At 38.8% G+C, this 20,704-nt stretch overlaps 1 protein-coding gene across 1 annotated transcript in view; it reads right to left on the minus strand.

The window, feature by feature from the left end:
* The window catches only part of TACR1 (tachykinin receptor 1), a 176,359-nt gene extending 174,734 nt beyond the window's left edge, over positions 1 to 1,625 (minus strand). Inside the window, exon 1 of the mRNA XM_049784845.1 lies at positions 1,189 to 1,625. Within this exon, the coding sequence (XP_049640802.1) occupies positions 1,189 to 1,616 (428 nt within the window). The 5' untranslated portion in view covers positions 1,617 to 1,625. The remainder of the gene's footprint in view (positions 1 to 1,188) is intronic.
* Positions 1,626 to 20,704: the final 19,079 nt, after the last annotated feature.

The raw sequence follows: 20,704 nt of genomic DNA on the forward strand, positions 1-20,704 counted from the left end.
TTCATGTCTCCCAGAAAGGACATCCAAAGAATCATTTTGCAATCCCAGGAACAGATGTTTCTAGCATAACCAGGCAACAATTTAACAAATTTTAAAAAAGCAGGCAAACATTTAACACTCATCTGCACATACATAACTCCGAGACCTACGACACCCACACAAAAATCAATACAAATCAGACTGCTCCCTGATAACCAGGTTTCCACTGTGCCACTTGAGGAGCCATTCATTCCAGAGCACACTAGTGCCTGCATTTGAAAATGCCAACCTTCACATTTGATCAGCTTCTCCGACCCAACCTGTTGATTGCAGGCAACAGAGTTTTGTGGTCATGCATGCATTTTTGAGGATCCTGATGGGCTAAAACACATAGACTTTACATTGCCAGAAAAATTGAGTCAAAATTTCTGGGTCAACCCCCTAGATTCCTGTCTGGAGTATTCTAAACAAACATCTTTCTCTCATTCCTGAATGAGGATTCCCAGCAGCAGCACGAGAGGGAGGGAGGGAGAGGGAGAGAGAGAGAGAGAGAGAGAGAGAGAGAGAGAGAGAGAGAGAGAGAGAGAGAGAGAGAGAGAGAGAAAGAGAGAGAGAGAGAGAGAGAGAAAGAGAGAGAATTCATATCCCAAATATTTTACAACTCTAATGAACAACTCTTTATTCCCAAATTATATTGGAAGATCAAAGTGCGAGCAAAAAGTCCTTGAGTCATGGGGAAGAAGTGAAAAAAGAGAAAATGTGCCTAGACAGAATTAAAATTGTTACGCATCAAGAGACAAAGCCCAAGAAACACCAGGTCTGCAGGGATTTACAAAGCCAAGGGAATCCCCCGTAGCCAAGCCCTGGGTATCCCTTTCAGAGTCAAGGAGAAAGGGAGGAATGGAAAGAAGCCAAGCAGGAGTTGGAAGGGAAATGCCAAGGAAAAGAGTGGAGAAGGAATTAAAAAAAAAGAATTTTAGGAGGAAAAAAGCAAGGGAAATAGTGATGAATGGAAAGTAGAAGAAAGGAACACGGAGATAGACAATGGTACGTCGGTGGTAAAGTCACCCATTAAATGCCTTGGCCAGAGGTCAGAGTAATCTTCAGGACCAGGCCACTAGCCTTCCCCTTGAACTCTGCACAGTGCAGCCATTCCCATAGGCAATGCCATCACCCCCCCCCAAAGCCCCCCCCCCCAGTCCAGCTCACCTATCAAAGGCAACAGCAGTCATGGAATAGATGCTGGCGAAAACGGCCGCGATGGGAAAGAAGTTGTGGAACTTGCAGTAGAACAGGCCATAGTACCACTCGTTGTGCACCGCATAGGTGAAGTTCACGACCGTGTTGAACGCTGCCATGGACGCCTCGGCGAAGGCCAGGTTCACCAGGAAATAGTTGGTCACCGTCCTCATCCTCTTGTGGGCCAAGATGATCCACATCACCACCACGTTGCCCACCACCGAGGTCACCACGATGATCGTGTAGGCAGCAGCCCAGAGCACAATTTGCCAGGTGGGCTGCACAAACTGGTTGGATTCCGAGGTGTTGGTGGACACGTTTGGGGAAATATTATAGACCCCAGGGAGCACGTCATCCATTTCTTGGCCGAGAGAGGTGAAGTTTTTCTCTGTGTCCATGCACTCCCCTTTGAGGCAAGATCTCTGGGGCGGGCGCTTGAGGGGGTGGGTGGTCAGGGTCCTGCTTAACGGAACCAAAGCGCACAGCTAGGATCTTTCTGCAGGGACTTCCCTTGTGAACCCAAGATCTGGCGCTCAGTAGAGAAACACTCTAGAGGCGCCTTTCCCCCTTCCTCGTGGCTCTGAATTCCTCCACTTCCGAGCCGCTTAAGAGCATTTGATTCCAGAAATCTGGAGACAGTGAAGCTTCTGCGTTGGGGCTGGAGAAGAAAAAATTGTCCTTGCACCTGCTGCAGCCTGCTTGCGACTTTTTCCTCCGCCAGCCTTGCAGCAGGGAAAAGCCACTAGGGGTTGACCCACACCTATTAAAAAAAGTTCTGAGTCTCTGGCCAGGATTCTGGAGCCCCGAGTCCGGTTGGGATTTTCTGCCTTGGCTTTCCTCTGTCTCAGCCGCTTCTGCTGCTCGCCTCTGTCGCCGCCAATGCCTGCAGCTTCGCAGGCGCCACTTGGCTTGGGGCCACGCTGAGCTTGGTTGGGAGTTGAGCAGAACGTCGGCAAGGCTCGGCGGCGGGAAGCTTTTATAAGCGGGGCGCCCAGACGTCACCGGGAAGGGGCCGTACCTGCGCCCGAGCGCAGCGCGACAGCTGCGACAGCTGCACCAGCTGTGGAGTAACTGTCACCCTCCACCCTCGCAGCACCACGCCTGGAACATTGCATCGCCTTTACCTGCTGGCTCTGCGCGTCTTGCCAGTCGGGCGCGCCCTCGCACTCCACCAGGGGGCGCTGGGCGTCCTTGGCGTCCCAGCGCCAGATGGGGTCTTGCAGCTGGAACCGCACTACAAGATGCACCGGCCGGGGACGAAAGCCAGGACTGGTCCCCAAGAGCTGGAATGGGCTGGCCACTCAACTTCCAGCAGAACAGTGTCGGAGCTGCGACACGTCTGCAGAGGAGCGTCCCTGGGGCAGAGTCTGAATGTGAAGCCAGCTCTGCTGCGCTTCGGGGCCCTGCTCCAACCTCAGTGCGGGATGCGGTGGAGAAGCAGCTAGGCAGGAAGCTGGGAAGCTGGTACTCGGGAGGGGATAACTTTCTGGTGATTCTGCTTAAGGATCCATTCCACAAATAATACCGAGTTCTTCTTTCTCCTGGTGGGCCAATCCTCCTCGCACATAGTGAAGGGTGGGAAAAATGTTCGGACACCTTCTCTAGGCTTCTTCTTAATGCCTTCATCCACCTCTTCATGAAAATCTCACTTCTCCATCCTCAACCCCACATCCCTCCAGAGCCTGTTCCAGGGGGCCTGGGCTGAGCCTCTTTCAAAGCGTGGTGAGCGCACTAGCTCCTTTGAGCAATGAATGATTGAGGTTGGCCCACGGCTCTGTCCGCACCCACTGTGGCCACCCGGGACTTGGCAGCATGCTGCCTCCGCGCCTCTCGGGGCTGTAGGTCAGAGGCGGACCCCGGGTGGCACCAGAGGCTCCGCTACCAGCTTTGTGTTGGGGCTGGACCTCAGAAAGGTCCGCTTGCCTCCCCACCCCACTCCATCCCAGGAGGCCTCCTCCTGGCTCCAAGGACATTTATAAACGTCAGACTAGTGCGGGACGGGGTCTTGGTTTGGAGGATCAAAGGATTTGCCCAATTGGTGCGAAATGATTTTTGGGGGGAACTGAATGTGAGGTTCAGAGCGCAAGTTCCAAACAGGCAGGGGAGATTGTCCCAGGGAACTGAACCTTCAAAGTCTTCCCAAGGTCAGGCTTCCCCTCTGCCTGAGCAGCCTGAGCCAAACCCCCTTTCACTGCGGGACCCTGGAACTGCGCGTGGGACCCTCGCGCGACTGGGATGAAGCGGGGAGGAACGAGAAGGGCTCGGCTGGTGACTTCAACCCGAGCTGCCTTTACGCACGGCTCTGCCCGACGCACAGGGTGAGAGTCCCCTGGGGCTCTAGAATAGATTTAGGCCGGCTAAAATAAGACCCTTTCGCGTGGGTGGGGAAAACCCCTAATTTATTCTGGTTTCTGGAAGCCTGGGCTTCGATATTCATGGGAACTCAAAGCACTGTTCACGCACATCGTGCCAAACAGTAATTACTCTAAGAGACCGCTTCAGTGATGCCATCGGAAAACAGTACTCTCCTTTCTGTCTGGAGGGCTTGTAAAGGAGATTTTTCCTGATGTGTATGAAAGAGAGAGAAAGAGACAGAGAGAAAGAGAAAGACAGAGAGACAGACAGAAACAGAGAGACAGAGAAAGAGAGAGAGAAAGACGGACAGACAACAGAGAGAACAGAGAAGAAAGAGAGAGAACAGAAGACAGAAGGACTAAGAGAGAAGATAGAGGAAAACTGCTAAAAGGGGCAGGCAGGGAGAGGGCAAGGGTAATGCAGGAAGGAAACTGAGGCTATTGGTGACAATGGGAAATATGCACTGATGATGGGGGTTGGATATTGCATGTCGGAAACTCAATCTTGAACAATTAAGTGACTATCTCATGATTCAATTAAAGAATTTATTTATAAAATAAAACATTTATCTTGGGGCCAGAGAGGTGGCGCTAGAGGTAAGGTGTCTGCCTTGCAAGCATTAGCCAAGGAAGGACCGCAGTTCGATGCCCCAGCGTCCCATATGGTCCCCCCAAGCCAGGGGCAATTTCTGAGCGCTTAGCCAGGAGTAACCCCTGAGCATTAAACGGGTGTGGCCTGAAAAACCAAAGAAAAGAATTTTATCCCAAGATATAAAATGCTATCTCTTCTGTCTCTTCTTTATCTTTATCCAGTGAGACAGATTGATATTACAAAAGAAACTTTACTCAATGTTTGGGAATTATTTTTTCTAAATATATGATAAATAAAGCAAAATAAAAGCGAGGTAATTTATTCACTTATCCTTCATTAGAACAAGTTGACACCCTGAATTGGGTTAAGGGCACAGGTTGGGCCGGAGTTAAACAGTCCAGGAAGAAGAAAGTGGCATGTAGGTCTATAAAATAGAGCAGAATTTTGACGAGAGCACAAGGCTCTGAAGGTGATCGAAAGGAAATCTAACTTGAAAAAATAGAGAAAATTGAGAAAAGGGTAGAAAATAATATATATGAAGTCTGAGAGATGATACCGCTGAGAAGGACTTGCTTTGCATGCAGTCAATCCCATTCCATCTGTGGTGCAACATACTGTCATCATTTGAGTGATTCCTGAATAGAGCCAGAGTAATCTCGGAGCACAGCCACGTGTGTTCCACACACCAAATGAAAAGTTTTTCTTTGTGATAATATATTCACAGAAAAGCCTGACTATTGTATTAAGGGCGAAAAGAGGTTGAGGGTGAAGAGAGAATTCAACACATTAACTAGACGTGTTCTGTTTTGAGCCATGTCATTCCAGGCCAATTCCCAAAAGGTAAAGGCAGTTTGAAGGCTCCATGTCTGAACCTCTTTCCATTCAGAGGAGCTGCTGCCTTGCCCACTAAGTTGGCCCTTTTCCAGTTTATACTTCCTCATGGTGGGTAGGCATATCCTACAAGCATGCCTAGCTTACTAAAGTGCACCACTTTCCCACACCCAAACAATAGGAAAGAGTGTGCAAACCAGACTAAAACACAGCCCTACAGCAGCAGCGACCTTGGGTCGCTCTCACACACTGAGAACTTGGATACCACGATCTGTGTATAAAAGCAGTGGCTTTTATCTCTGCTACAGATGACTTGGCACCAACGTAGAGATAAGATCCTCTAATGCTCTTTCTCACAGAGTTGATAATTTTTCCTTATATTTTTCCCCTTGGTTCCCCTTTCTTTTGAATTCCCCTCCCCTCCCTTGACACACTGCACAGGTCCATCAGTTTTAAAGTAAATCCTGTTAACAACCTAGAATAAATCCTTCCTTATTTGTCTAGACTCTAAGTACAAACACAATACTCATACATCTAAGAGTAGACAAATATAGGGCTCTCACTGCTCGAATGCTCTCACTTAAGACATCGTCTGAGTGCTTCAGAGTCAGCAGGCATTGCTTTATTTATAAATTAAAATTATTCAAGTGATGAGTGGACTATCATATATCCAACATTTTTTTCCATTCATGAAAATTCACGTTGCTTCCAATTTTTGCTACAATGAAGTACTTTTTTTTTTGCATCTGATGCTTTATTTTTATAATCTTATTCTTTATTTCTATGGGCTACATTCCAAATAGAATTGCTAGGCAATGAAATATATATGTATTGTATATTTCTATTTTTGTTTAATGTTGCCAGACTGCCTTCTAAAGGAAGGTAACATTACTGTTTCCCTACATTCTACTCCTTTAGGAGGTATTACAGGTTTACTCCATTAAAAATATGTAAAATATTATAACTTTGCTAATGCTCAGAGTTTATTTTCCTGGCTACTAGAGAATTTGAATTTCTTTTAACATTGTTTTGGGCAGGTGATGTTTCCTTGCTCTAATTTAGCTATACACACTTCTGTGCCCCTTTCTATTGAAACATTTGTTTATAAATGCTCTTTGTCCATTATAGACAAACTCTTAGCTGGTCATGAATATTTAAAATACTTTTCTAATATTATTTATCTCTTAAGTCTGTGTATTTGACATATTTTGTCATTTATTTTCTTTAATAACATTTATTTTCTAATTCTCTTAAAATTATTATAGACATCAAAGTGATAGCACAGTAGATAGGGCATTTACCTTGCACACAGCTGACCTGGGTTTGATCTTCAGCATCCCATGTGGTCCTCAGAGTCTGCCAAGTAATTTCTGAGCACAGAGCCAGGAGTACCCCTGAGTGTGGTCTCCCAATTAAAAAAATTATTATAGTTGAGGTTTTCTCTTTAAGTCCATGTCTCCCCTTGAACATGCATCTCTATTGCTTGTGTATATTTGCTTACTCCATGCTGGGGGAGCCTGTGTTCTCTCTTGGGCATTTGTTTCCTCTTCCTCTGCCCCCTAAGTATAGTATCTTTATAGTTATCTAGTATCTTTATAAGTGAGTTTCATTCAATAAAAACTATCTTGTTTCAAAAATTATTCTAGTTTAGGTAACATAATTATAATAGCACTAATATTTATGCATCTCATAGTCAAAGCATTTCATCATCACAAAGTGCCTAAGACACTGCACCACTGTTAGTATGTTATTTCGTGTTAACTTCTGTCTTTCTCTTCCCCTTTCTATAATCTCCTTGGTAATCTCAGGCTTTTATTGGGGAGAAGGGGAAGGCCATACTTGGTGATGCTCAGTGCTTAATCCTGGCTCCCCTGTTAGGAATTACTCCTGTTGGTTCTTGGGGAAACCATGTACAATGTTGGTGGCATGCAAGGCAAGTGCCCTACCTGCTGTACTATTGCTTCAGCTCTGGTAATCTTAATCTTATTTTCAAAGGCCAAGGTTTTGTCATTCATTACTCTTTGCCTTGTTTGGTTTTCTCTTTATATATAACAGTAATTTTTATTTTATTAGTCTTAGATTTGAAAAGTTCTCTCAAATCCTGATTTTGGATTTTCTCAAAATTTTCTATTATTTTATATTTTCATATTTAGACTTTTATTAAAGTTTTTTATATTAAGTAAAATATTTGCTTTTTTCACATGGCTAGTTTTGAAAACTCTTCATTTCTCCAGTAAATTAATGATTATCCTTATGATGAATTAAATGTCCCAATATATGTGATTTAATATTTATAGTTTCCAATCTTTCCTACTGATCTACTACTATTATTTGGGGACATCAGGAATAATATTAATAATTTTTATTCAAATACAAAATCAAACAAAATATATTGTGTATTCTAATCAAACTTGTTTGAAATTTAGTTTTGCCAGAATTAAATTATTTTGTGTTAAGTTTTTTAAAATCCAAGGTTATGGTATACCTTTATATAAAATGACTTCACATATTATTTTATGCCTTTCAAAGACTTATAATTTTTATGAAAATAGATAAAATATTTTTATTACATTTTCATGTGTTTCATAGTTTTTATTTATATTTTAAATAAAATATTTTTTAATTTTTATTATAAATCAAGTAAATTGATTCCTATTCTTTATCTTTGTGTATGTACTTTTCTATGCATTTCCTAGCCATTTTATTTAATTCTCCTAATAGTTCTGATGTGTTTTACTTGTGTTTTCTTAATTTTCAGTCACTTCCTTATCATTTTCTTGTTTTAATGGGTTTCCTTTACCTTCAAAGACAACCTTCCAAGTAATTTTTGTTTGTTTGGCTTTTGGGCTGCACCTGGCAAGTGCTTCTGGTTCTGTGCTCAGATTATTCCTGAAAGGCTTGAGAGACCATATAGGATGCCAGGGGTTGAACCCTGGTTGACTGTGTGAAAGACAAATGCCCTACCCACTGTGTTGTCACTCCAACCTACCCCACAACAATAAGCTTTAAATGATAAAAGAGACTATTTTTCTATAGTTTCTGAACTTTGCATTTTTCTTTTTAGAATAATCTTTGTTATTAAATTTGCTCAACCATCTGTCATATTTAGTCTCTATTTTACTTTGAAATTTGAATAGCAATGTCCTGTAATTCCTTCTATGTTAAAATACCCTTTTCAAGATTTGTAGATATGATCATAAAATTTTTTTCACCACTTTGTTGACATAATGGTAATCAAAAGACTTCCAAACATTGACCCAATCACTGGCCCACCTTGCATTCTTGCTTGGTCAGAGGCTAGATCATTCCATTGATATAATACAGAAGCTAGTTGCTAATGTTTTATTTATCATTTCCTCCTTTCTAGTATAAGGGATAAATCCAATGTCTCATAAATGTCAAGGCATGTGTTCTTAATTTTGAGTTAGAATTTGTTTAAAATTTGTTTGCATCTGCTTTCTTATGAGTGATTGAACTATAAATACTTTGTGTGTGTGTGTGTGTGTGTGGTGGGAAGTTGGGGCACACCTAACCTTTTACTCTGGGGCTACCCCTAGCTTTGTGTTCAAGGATCACTCTTGGTGGTGCTTGGGACAACCTTGTGCTGGGGATCAAAGAAAGAGTTGGCCTCATTGCAAGGTAAGAGACTTAATTCATGTACTCTCCCTATTACTCCTGATGTACATATATTTTCTCTGTTTTACTTCCCCCTATCTTAACTAGAGTTTGGTATTAGCATTTTTCATTAAAAATTAATTGTCCAATTAATTAATTAATTGGTCAGAGAGATAACTCCAAAGGCTGGAGCATATACTTTGTATGCTGGAGGCCCATCATGGAATGCACAGTCTCCAAATAACAGAGTCTCCAAATAACAACCTAGAGTGATCCATCACATTGAGCCATGAGTAACCTCTTCATGCTGTTCTGTGTGGCCTGAAAAACCAATAAAATAAAATAAATCAATGAGCCCATTAAAACAGAATCATCTGAACTTTAATTATGGCTGAATATATTAGGCCTACTTTCTGAATTAGTAGCCTTGGCATCAGCCAGGAGCAATAGAAAATGTAAGTCCCATAACAACAGAGACTTCTAAACTAAAATCTGAATTTTAGTTAAACCCTAAGGTGTTTCTAGCACAACACCCTCAGTTTAAAAAATGTAAAATAGTTTTAAAACTAGTGTTTTCTAAGTTTCTCAGATGATAATATTCTCTTGGTTTACTTGTTAACTAAGCATGTTATCATATTATACCAGAAATGCTAAACTGGTAATTCTGATAGGTCTTAATGATCTTTGTTTTTATTTTTTTGATCTGTGTTTTTATTAACTAGTCTATATCTTCAAATTAAGTTTTGGAAATGTGTATCTTTTATTTTATATCTAGCATAAAACTAGATAAGCCTCTTCATCATCTTAAGAAAATTTTCTTCTAGGACTAAAATTATATAAACACTTTATATACATATATATTTATATATACATATATGTATATACATAAATACATATTATATGTACACTTTGTCATCAGTTCTTTTGTTTTTCTTCCCCCTTTGAGGCTCATGGTTGGATGAATTTTTCTTTATTCTTTCTCTGAATACTTTGAAAAGTATTTCTATTGCTTAGGTGGTAACTAATATAAAAAGTAAAACAAAACAGTGTAAAATGCTGGCTTGCATAATACACATTAAGGTAACTATTGATTTTCGAAACTTTTATTACCTGTACCACTTTTGTAAACACTGGTAATGCAAAGTTTGTTTTCGAAATCATAGGTTGCCATTAAAGAATGTATTAGAATGCACCTTGAAGGGGATTATAGTAAATGAACTCAGATGAGAGAAAAACAAATACTGTATGATTTCACTCATATGTGGTGGATAAGGAAACAAAGAAAATGAACAAAGAGGCAAAAGGAAAACAAAACCCTTAGATTCTGACAACAAAGTATTGGTTACCAGAGGGAATGGTGGATGGGACAGGCGTGGCTTGTTAAAAGGAAACAATTGCATAGTCTGAGGTGAAAACCATATTTTGCCAGTCAACATACAGTATAGTAAATACAGACACTTAACTAGAAAGCTGTGTTCTTAAATTTTAATTACATTATCACTTATCTTGATGATTAAAATATTTCAGAGAAGTTCTATAAATTTCTCATGGTTTCAATCTTTTTTTTTATATTTTATGCTTTGTTCTTAGGTACGTTTGTGTACTTGATCTTCTAAGTTATTTTTTACTTCTTTTTGTTTGTTTGTTTGTTTTTGTTTTTGGGTCACACCCGGCAGTGCTCAGGGGTTACTTCTGGCTCTATGCTCAAAAATCGCTTCTGGCAGGCTCGGAGGACCATATGGGATGGTGGGATTCAAACCACCATCCTTCTGCATGCAAGGCAAATGCCTTAACTCCATGCTATCTCTCCAGCCCCTATTTTTACTTTTAATCTAGTTAAGTTACTGTCTTATTGGAGTGGGAGACAGTTGAGCCATACCTAAAGGTGCTCAGGGAATACTCCCAGGTCTGTGCTTAGATTTGTTTCTGATGCTACTCAGGGACCAGTGGTGCCAGAAATTAAACCAGTGTCAGCTGCATGCAAGGAAAGTCCCTAAACCTTGTATTATTCTCTCTAACTTTAACCCAAATGCTGTTTGGCTTGTGTGCATGTTTGCATTGTTCTTCTCCACTTGGACATAACAGTCACTATTACATTTGTCCAGGAATCCATCCACCTCTTTCACTTCTTTTGCTTGATCCTGTTTTCTAATTGTTTAATTTCATCTTTTTGGGCTATGCAAGAACAATCTTGCATAGATTAATATTTTCTTTATTGGATTCTCAGAGATAAAATATCCTAATCAGTCGTGTACTGGGCTCACCTATGTTACAGATAAAGTGAGATCATGGAATCAGGGATAGGGTTAGCTTTCTCCTTCTGAGACTAACTCCAGCTTTTTGAGTTCAACTAAAATATCTCCAGGAAGCCTCTCTGCATTCCATCCTCTTGTTCCTTTCTCACCTCAAGTGCAGCAAGACCTAACACGGGCATTTTATTCCTCCTAGGCTTTTTGGACAGTAGAGAAACCCTGTGATATACTAAGCTGGGCTAGATATAAGTATATTCACTTCAATTCTCCCATCTTGGAACACCTGGCTGCCTCTGTATCGGCCATCTGCTGATCACAAGAAGCACATCAAGTTCTATTATTCTCATAGCTTCACCCCTAAAGAGACTTAAAAACTAATTTTAGGTGGAGCTGCTCTAAAGGCCAGAAGTCACTAAAATAAAGAACATTGAAGATGTCTAGAAAAGGAAATGCTCCTGAATTCAGGTTTCCATTAACTCTAGTTATTTCAAGCTGCTGTGTAGAAATAGTCAATGGCCATACTGTGATGTTGATTGGTTGCTGTCAATCATTGATACTTTATTGTTCATGACCATTATCCCTTCATCATCTCTCCTTTAACAAAGCAATGCCGGAGATCCTTTATCTTTCTTTCCAGGAGTGTGACTCCACTGTTCACTGGCTAACACTCCTTCCCATGTTGTATTTTCTCCAGAGTGAATGACCAATGCATTTGTACTAAATTGGATTGAACTGCATGAACATGCTGGGATTTAGGAAGATGGCTGAGTTGAGTAGGCAGCAACAGATCATAAATCATCTAACTGTAAGTCTTCCCAACACAAGACTATAAATATTAATAACAAGAACAATGAGAAGCAGGGGAGGGAAGCAGAGGGAATGTGCCACTGAGCCAGTGCATATTATGCACCAGAAATTGTTTTATATCCTTTACAGTCACTTGATTTGACCTTTTGTCAGCACTTCTAGCTTATGAAAACTTGGAGAATGCAAGGATATCTATACTTGGTTGTTATTTCCTCCCGCTTCTTGGGGCACGCAGACATTTATCTTAATAGAACTATTTTTCCATGTAGGCACTTGTTCCTAATGGGGTGTATTCACTAAGCTGTAAGGTCCTTTGAACAGAGCTGAAGGTAATGGAAATGGGCTGCAGGGCCCGGCCAGTCAGAATAGAAATTGATAGGCCTTTCTAAAGAGCCCCAGTATGGAGACTATTTATTAAAGGGAAATACATAGGGACTGGAATGATACATAGTACAGTAGGTAGGGCACTTGCCTTGAATGTAGCAGACCTGGGTTCAATCCCCAGTATCCTTATGGTTGCCTGAGCCCAACCATGAGTGATCTATACAGAGCCAGGTGGAAACCTTGAACACAGTTGGGTGTGGCCTCAAAACAAAAAATAAATGGATAAAGAAATAAATGAAGAAAAAGAAAGAAAGGAAGAAGGAAGAAAAAAAAAAGGTAGATAAAAATATAATAGAAAGAAGGAAGAAAAAAGAAAGGTAGATTAAAAAGGAAAGAAGAAAGGAAGGAAGGAAAGAATGAAAGAAGGAAGAAAGGAAAGAAGGAGGGAAGAAAGATATCAGCATACCTTTATGCAGTTAATGACTTAGGAGTTATCTGAGGTACTTTTAAAGGAAGATATTGTACACACACACACACACACTCACACAACCACCTTGAATTAAATTATTTTGTTTTAGAGAAACATTTTTATTTAGAACAATGGTCTTAAACTCAAGGGGCTGGACTTGGTGCTTTGCCTATGGCAGGCAAAGTGCAATTCCTAGAACATCTTGGTTCCCTGAGTACTATGTGGGAGTGAACTTAACCTCACCAAGTGTGCCCCGCTCCAAAAAAAAAGTTTAACATTTTCTTTCTTTTTGGGCCACACTATGTGTCGCTCAGGGATTACTCCTGGCTATGAGCTCAGAAATCACTTTTGGCTTGGAGGACCATATATATGGGGATGTTGGGGATCTAACCAAGCTCGTCTCTATGCAAGGCAAACACCCTACTGCTGTGCTATCATACCGGCCCAAAAGTTTAACATTTTCTAAGTGTTTCAGATGGAAAAAATAACCACTATAATCCTCTGCTAATTTTAGTGAATCTATTTGGAGCATTTTTAAGGAGACAGTGAAGCAAAGCTCTGAAGAGGACACTGAGTGACTGCAAGAATCTGGATATTTCTTTTTAAGAAAAAAAGATAAATAAAAGATAGGCATTTCTCTCTAAACTCGGAATTAGCTAATGTATAAGGGCAGTGATACATGCACAAATATGTCCATTACAGTTCTGTTTTTCTATTTCGAGTGATTTAGCTTCTGCATAATTTTCTTTTTAGATGAGACTTATGAAAAGTATTAAAATGTGCCATTTGTTTTACAAAAATTACATTTAATTGAAAGAACTTAGTCTTAAGCATTTCCACATACCACAGCCTCTTTCTAAAGTCAATTCATTTTTTTTGATGACAGCTTATTACCACAAGAGTTCTTTAGCCTATCTCAAATAAAATAACATTTAAAGATTTACCTTAGAGTTGGTTCTTTGAAAAATAAAATTTATTATATAAGCCATGGGAATTTACATAGAGGTGTGAAACTATAATCCTAAAATTTCACAATAGTATAAAAGAATATGTTAATAAAAAATAAATTTAAAACATGAAAGTGAAACTACAGTTATAACTTCAAGAAATAAGTAAAAATAAATGTAGTAAGGGTATATATATATATATTATATAAAATTACTAAGTAAAAGAAAACTAATGCATATCCTGTATCGTCATTGATAGATTTTAAATCCTTTATTGTTGATCTTGTCCTCTTGTAATCTGGTCCCTAATATAAAGAACTTCATGGTTGAAATTTAAGACCATCAATTCCCAAAGCAATTTTCTATGTCGCCCCATGAAGTGTACCTATCTGAGACCCTGGATCTAGGTGTAGCTACCTGAGACCCACCCATTTCTGGGAGGGGTCTTGGGAACCAGATAGTAGGTGTAACCTTACCTGCAAGACCCTGCCCATTCCTGGGAGGGGTCTTGGAAAAGTTAGATAAGCCTGGGACCAAGGGGATTTGGGCCCTTTCTGCGCTGCTGGGCGCTCTGGCTTTTGGGTTTCTGCGTTCTGGTCTTTGACCAGCATGGAGCCCAAAGGGAAGATGGCTGAAAGGAGTTTAGATGCAGGGCCAAGAATAACTAGTGCTTGAAAGGTTATGAGTAGGCCACACACATGTGGTGAATAGGGCATGAATAAAGTTAATGCTTCCTGATGCCTGTCTCTGGATGAGTCTGATTTCCGCCGTTCACCTGGGCCTGAGGCCCTCTGGCTGGATGGGGGTTGCAAAGCCACGTGGCCTGGGATGGCAGAGAGAGAAATCCATCGCCATCCACCGCCATCCAGCCCCATCGTTAAATATTTGATACAACAGCCCCATATAACTAAATGACAGGTGTACACAAGGTTTTATAGACAGTTGTATATTTTTTATTATTAGGACCTTGGCATGAAATTATTTTGGGTAGAAATCTAAATTTCATACAAGCTCTCTTGAGGACAATTTGAATTCAGTTTAGAAGACCTAAAACCATACCCATTAGTTTGATCTAGTGATTTTTATTTATTCTAGATGTTTATTCTAAAGAAAACTACACAAATGTGCATAGAGATTTTGCTTAGGGTTCATTGCAATTTTATATTTAATACCATATAAGGAATACAAATTAAATGTTCAGTATTAGAACTGTGGTTGAATAATTCATGGCATTTCTATACGTGAATGAATTTAGCCATTAAAATGTAGCCATTTACTTTAATGATGTGGGGAAAAGCTGATAATATGTTTTTGAAAGCAGCAAGATACCAAATACTGTCTGTAATTTAATGCTAATTCTGCAAAAATTATTACATATATTACATATGAGAACTGAAAAGAAACCCATCAATATATTCACAGGAATAGCATTGGGATTATTACATTTCCTTTCTCCATTATTTAGTATTTTTTATTTAGTATTTTCAAAATCTACAATCTTCTTCATATCTTTTTTAATGCTAAAATATTGGTTCATTTCTTCTCCCCATTTTTTTTATGGGATTAGATGTTTTTTGTAAATTTCTGTCAGTGCCCTGTATATTTTGAATATTAGCCCCTTATTTGATGTGTATTGGGTGAACAGTTTTTCCCACTTGGTGGGTGGCTCTTGTATTCTGGGCACTATTTCTTTTGAGGTGCAGAAGCTTCTCAGTTTAATGTATTCCCATCTGTTGATCTCTGCTTCCACTTGTTTGGAAAGTGCAGTTTCCTCCCTGAAGATGCCTTTAGTCTCAATGTCCTAGAGTGTTTTACCTATGTGTTGTTTTATATACCTTATGGTTTCAGGTCTAATATCAAGGTCTTTAATCCATTTGGATTTTACCTTCATACATGATGTTAACTGGGGGTCTATGTTTGCTTTTTTGCAAGTGGCTAGCCAGTTCTTCCAGCACCACTTGTTGAAGAGGTTTTCCATGTTCCACTTAGGATTTCTTGCTCCTTTTTCAAAAATTAGGTGCTTGTATGTCTGGGGAACATTCTCTGAGAACTCAAGTCTATTCCACTGATCTGAGGGTCTGTCTTTATTTCAATACCATGCTGTTTTGATAACTATTGCTTTAGGACTGATTCTTGAGAACAGAGTCAGGAGGAAACCCTGAGGAGGTATGGGCCCCCAAGAATTGATATTATTAATACATAAGGATCACACATCATAAGAAATTCAATAAATTCAAGCAAACATATCTATAAGCACAATATGTCAGATTGCTTGAGACATTTGTATCCTCTCTCAATTGTCTCCAGAAAACTCACTACATTAGCTTCTAAAACTATAGAATTAATTTGCATATTTTGGAACTTTAATAGAATTATATCTCTTTAGATTTTATCCCCCACCACTGTATTTGTGAATTTTATTTATGTTTTTTTTTTTTACTAAACTCTGCTCATTGTTAGGGTTATAGAACATTTTATTGTTTGAAAACTGTCAAAGATTATTTGCTTATACAAAAAGAATGATGACAGTAAGAATAACATTATTTTTCTATACATATTGCTATGTTATATACATGTAACTGTCCATTTTTGTTGGATCTATGTCTTAGCATATCATTGCTGGATCAGAGGGTTTGAATAAACTCCACTTTAGTGGATATGTACTTGCTTGTACCAACTACAGCTTGTCCCAATTAATTTAGTAGATATGTCCTCGTTTTTACCAACTATAGCACACATAATGCATGTGCGAGGAAGCATTTCTGTGTCCTTACTTATAAAGAGTATTGTCAGACTTCTCAATTTCTTCCATTTTGGTACATAAGGCGTGCAAGGTATGGATCCCATTATGGTCTAAGTTTGAGTTTTATTTAATAAAATAATGCAATATAACTCATATAATTTCCATAATTACTCTGGAACCATGCAGCATCAGTACCAGGGATCTAACTAGAAGTTTTGTGCATGCATGTAAGGAACGTACTCTTGAGCTATCTTCTTGGATTTCATATTTTTTTAAATTCCAGAATTCTCTCTCTTTTAGTGAGCATTTTCAAATATCCACTAAAATTTTCAACTTTATTGATTTATTATACACATTAGCCTAATTGCTTTTTATATTAATATCTTTATTTAAACACCTTGATTACAGATATGATTGTAGTTGGGTTTCAGTCATGCTTGATAATTTCTATATATTGAAATCCTGTGTCTTTAGCTTTTAATAATATATTTTTTCTTGAAATTTTTGCTCAACATTGTTTTTGCTTTTGGTTAAATCATGTATGTAATGAAGTTGGTTAAATAAAAAAATAAAAAAAAAAGAATAAAAAAAAGTGGGATGTTGCTTCTATAGAGAGCGAGGTAGGGCCTCCTTCTGCAGAGTGAATATGGAGTCAATTTAGATGTTCAAGAATTTAGATGTTCAAGAAGCATTTGATTTTCACTTCGAGACTGGATTGGCCACTTCTGAGGGTTAAAAAATAGAGAACTGTAATTCAATGAAGAAAAATGGAAAAGAATTGCTTTATACGGATAACACTGTTTCGTCTTCCATATTTAAAAGAAATGGTAAATGCTTAGACATTTAAAATTTTTTTTTGCTTTCTTCATTATTTTTACTATTTGATCTAAAAGGTGTTTGACGAGTTGTAGAGCTTGTCTGAGCCACTGTTTAGTAGAAAGCAAAAGCGTTGAGGCTGGAACTATTCTACAGTGGGTAGGGCATTTGCCTTGCAACCAGGGCACCATGGTTCAATCCCTGTCATTCTATATGGTCTCTTGAACCCACTAGAATTCCTGAGCACAGAGCCAGGAGTAACTCCAGAGCACCACCAGGTGTGTTTTCCAAACTAAATAAAGCAAAAGCTTGAGGTGAGTGGGATTAAGTGGATTGGCCAAGAAGAGTGCTTATTTACAATATAGAGATTCCTCCAAAAACTGGAAATCGAGCTCCCATACGACCCAGCTATACCACTCCTAGGAATATACCCTAGGAACACAAAAATACAATACAAAAATCCCTTCCTTACATTCATTACATATTCATTGCAGCACTATTTACCATAGCAAGAGTATGGAAACAGCCAAGATACCCTTCAACAGATGAATGGCTAAAGAAACCCTGGTACATATACACAATGGAATATTATGCAGCTGTCAGGAGAGATGAAATAATGAAATTTTCCTATACATGGATGTACATGGAATCTATTATGCTGAGTGAAATAAGTCAGAGAGAGAGAAAGACGCAGAATGGTCTCACTCATCTATGGGTTTTAAGAAAAATGAAAGACATTCTTGGAATAATAACTTTTAGACACAAAAGAGAAAAGAGCTGGAATTTACAGCTCACCTCATGAAGCTCACCACAAATAGGGATGTGTTTGGTTAGAGAAATAACTATGTTTTGAACTATCCTAATAATGAGAATGTACGAGGAAAATAGAAAGCCTGTCTAGAGTACAGGCAGGGGTTGGGTGGGGAGGAGGGAGATTTGGGACATTGGTGATGGGTGGTGTTCTTTACATGACTGAAACCCAAACACAATCAAGTATGTAAAAAAGTTGTTCAAATAAAAAAAGTTCATTAGAAAAAAAAGAAGAGTGCTTATTTAAAGCAAATCAGAATAACATATTGATAATATTTAAATACACTAATAGATTTTTAAATAGACTCTTTAAAGATGTCAGAAAATACTGAGCATAAAGTATTAAAAACACTTATCTACTGCTTTCTATCATCAGTATTTTCTATTCCTATCAGTCAGAATGGTTCCTACCAAATGGGATGATTGAGCTGATGGCCTTATAGTTGGGAAATGCACCCAGATAAATAAGCTTAAAGGTTTATGATTTTCATCTGCCCCACCAGATGACTTTTGGGTTTTAACTGGCACTCTGAGCTTAAAACTTGGCACAAGAAAGCACATAGCAAAGGGGTAGTTCATCAGCTAATGAAAGGATTTAATGATGAAAATTGATCGCATACTTTAATAGAATCAATCAAAACCCTATTCTGTAGACAAAGTGTAAAATTAGTTACTAAACAGATATTGGAGTAAACCTCGAGCTTTACATTCCTTTTATCTTTTTAATATAGTTTTACTGGCAGTAATAAAAAGAACAAGGACACTTAAAACAAACACTTAGGAGAGGCTGGTGAGGATAAGCTCATGTTTTCTTTCTGGAACTTGAGCCAAGGAAGCCTGAAAGCCTTTGAGAATTCCCCTGTCTTCTGACCCCCAGAGATGCAGACCATGTCTGATTCATTTCCTAGCTACTGAGCCAATATGGTCCAGATTCTCCTGTGTCATATTCCAGAAAAATTGGTGATATTGAATTACTGCTTTTCTAATCTTCTTAGAAATGAAGTTTTACAAGATCCTTTAATTCTCCAATAGAACTTTACAGAGACTTCTAATTCTCAATAATAGTTGTAATGGAGGTAATGGAAATCTTTTTTTGACCCAAGCTCAGTTAGAATACTATGCATCTAATATATATTTTAAAGTCCGGATGAAACTAGCATCTGCCAGTGATGATTTTGAAGGTTCAAGCATGTGATTTAAGACTTTTGACCTGCTAATGTCTTTCTCTGCTTTCTCTGTCCAAGTGTCTTCAAGCAATTTTTTCGTTAAGCATTAAGCTTTTATGTTAAGCATTAAATTAAATAAGCCTCTGAAAATCTTGAAACATCTTCCTAAATGGATAAAAGCTTTCTGGGCAAATAAAGGCTACAGTTTTTTCTTGTCATCAAGAGCCATGTGTATCTTGTATGTCTGTTCTGATTTATTAAATACAGTGAACTGCTTGTGTCCTATCAAATACTATAATCCACAACTTGTGTTTAGGGTGCTGTCAAATCATCAGTATTCATAAGAAACCTAAGAATATGGTGCTTCAAACATTTTCAAAGGATTTCAGATTTCTTCCTGCAACTACAATTGGGGAAGCATATGGTTTGTGGGTTTGGAAAATGATCCAGCTATCAGCTTTTTCGAATGATTTCTCAGATCATGAGTTGCCAACTGATCATTCCTTTAATGCTCTTGATTCACTTAGCATTGTGGTGTTTAGGTTGACCCGAACACCTTCCATATCATGTACTTGCTAAAATTGTCTGTTGTTAGCCCCAAGCATTTTGTTTCAATTTCTCCTTCATGACTCTAAAATTGAAGAAAGGTCAATGGTAAAACTGTCTACATGGAATTTTTTTAGAACAACACCTGAAATGACAGTGGATCGGGGATTTTTTTATTTTCTACTTGTCTCTGTGTTTTGTCTCCAAACTGTGATTAATGTAGAATATAATACAATATCTGTCATCTGCCATAAACTTTAGTGTCTATATTTAGTGGAGCTAGTTTTTTTAAAAAGCCAACAAAGGCTTTCCCATCGTTATTTCTGCTACTTTCATAAGATATAAACACATAATAGCTGTCTCTTAGGATCTGTTCTATGAACTTTAGTTTCACAACCTAATCCTATGTTCATTCACCAGATATTTGAGAACCACAACGAGTATCACATTGAGTACTACCATTATCTTACAGCAAGTAAATATAAAAACTCTTCTTCAAGAATGGACTGGATAAGTAATTCAGAGTTAAAGAACATGTCTTGCAAGCCCGAGAGTTGAGTTTGATTGCTAGTAGTAGTAGTAGTAGTAGTAGTAGTAGTAGTAGTAGTAATAGAAGAAGAAGAACAAGAACAAGAGCAAGAAGAACAAGAACAAGAAGGTGAAGAAGGAGGAAGAGAAGGAAGAGAAGGAGGTAGAGAAAGAAAAGAAGGAAGAGGAAGAGGAGAAGGAGGGGAAAGAAAGATGAGAAGAAGAAAACTAATAAAATACAACACAATATAGAGATGATATAAAAGAAAGAGTGGAGAAAAGAGTTGAGGGTACAGACTGGGAAGTCAGGGCAAGCTTCACAAGGAGTGGCATCAGAACCCACTGCTGAAACAAACATCTCATATCCCAGGAGCTAAACAAAAATTACCATATTTTCCAAGGTATAAGACAACGGGGCATATAAGACTATCCCCTATTTTTGCTGTTAAAATATAAGGTTTGGGCTACATTCGCCATATTAGACTACCTCTCTTTTAATGCACACCAAATGGAAATTAAAAAACATAAGAGAAAACGAGTAGAACCCTCAAAGAGTAACAGTATATGTTTAATAAAGCTAGAATTTGGAGTGCCAACAGTCATTTTACATTTGTCTTTTGTAGTGAGTGGCTGTAATTTTTTAATTGTGATCTACAGTGAGAGCAGGGAGAGGGGGCTCCTCCAAG

Source organism: Suncus etruscus, chromosome 12 (genome assembly GCF_024139225.1).
Source record: "Suncus etruscus isolate mSunEtr1 chromosome 12, mSunEtr1.pri.cur, whole genome shotgun sequence".
Taxonomy (NCBI): domain Eukaryota; kingdom Metazoa; phylum Chordata; class Mammalia; order Eulipotyphla; family Soricidae; genus Suncus; species Suncus etruscus.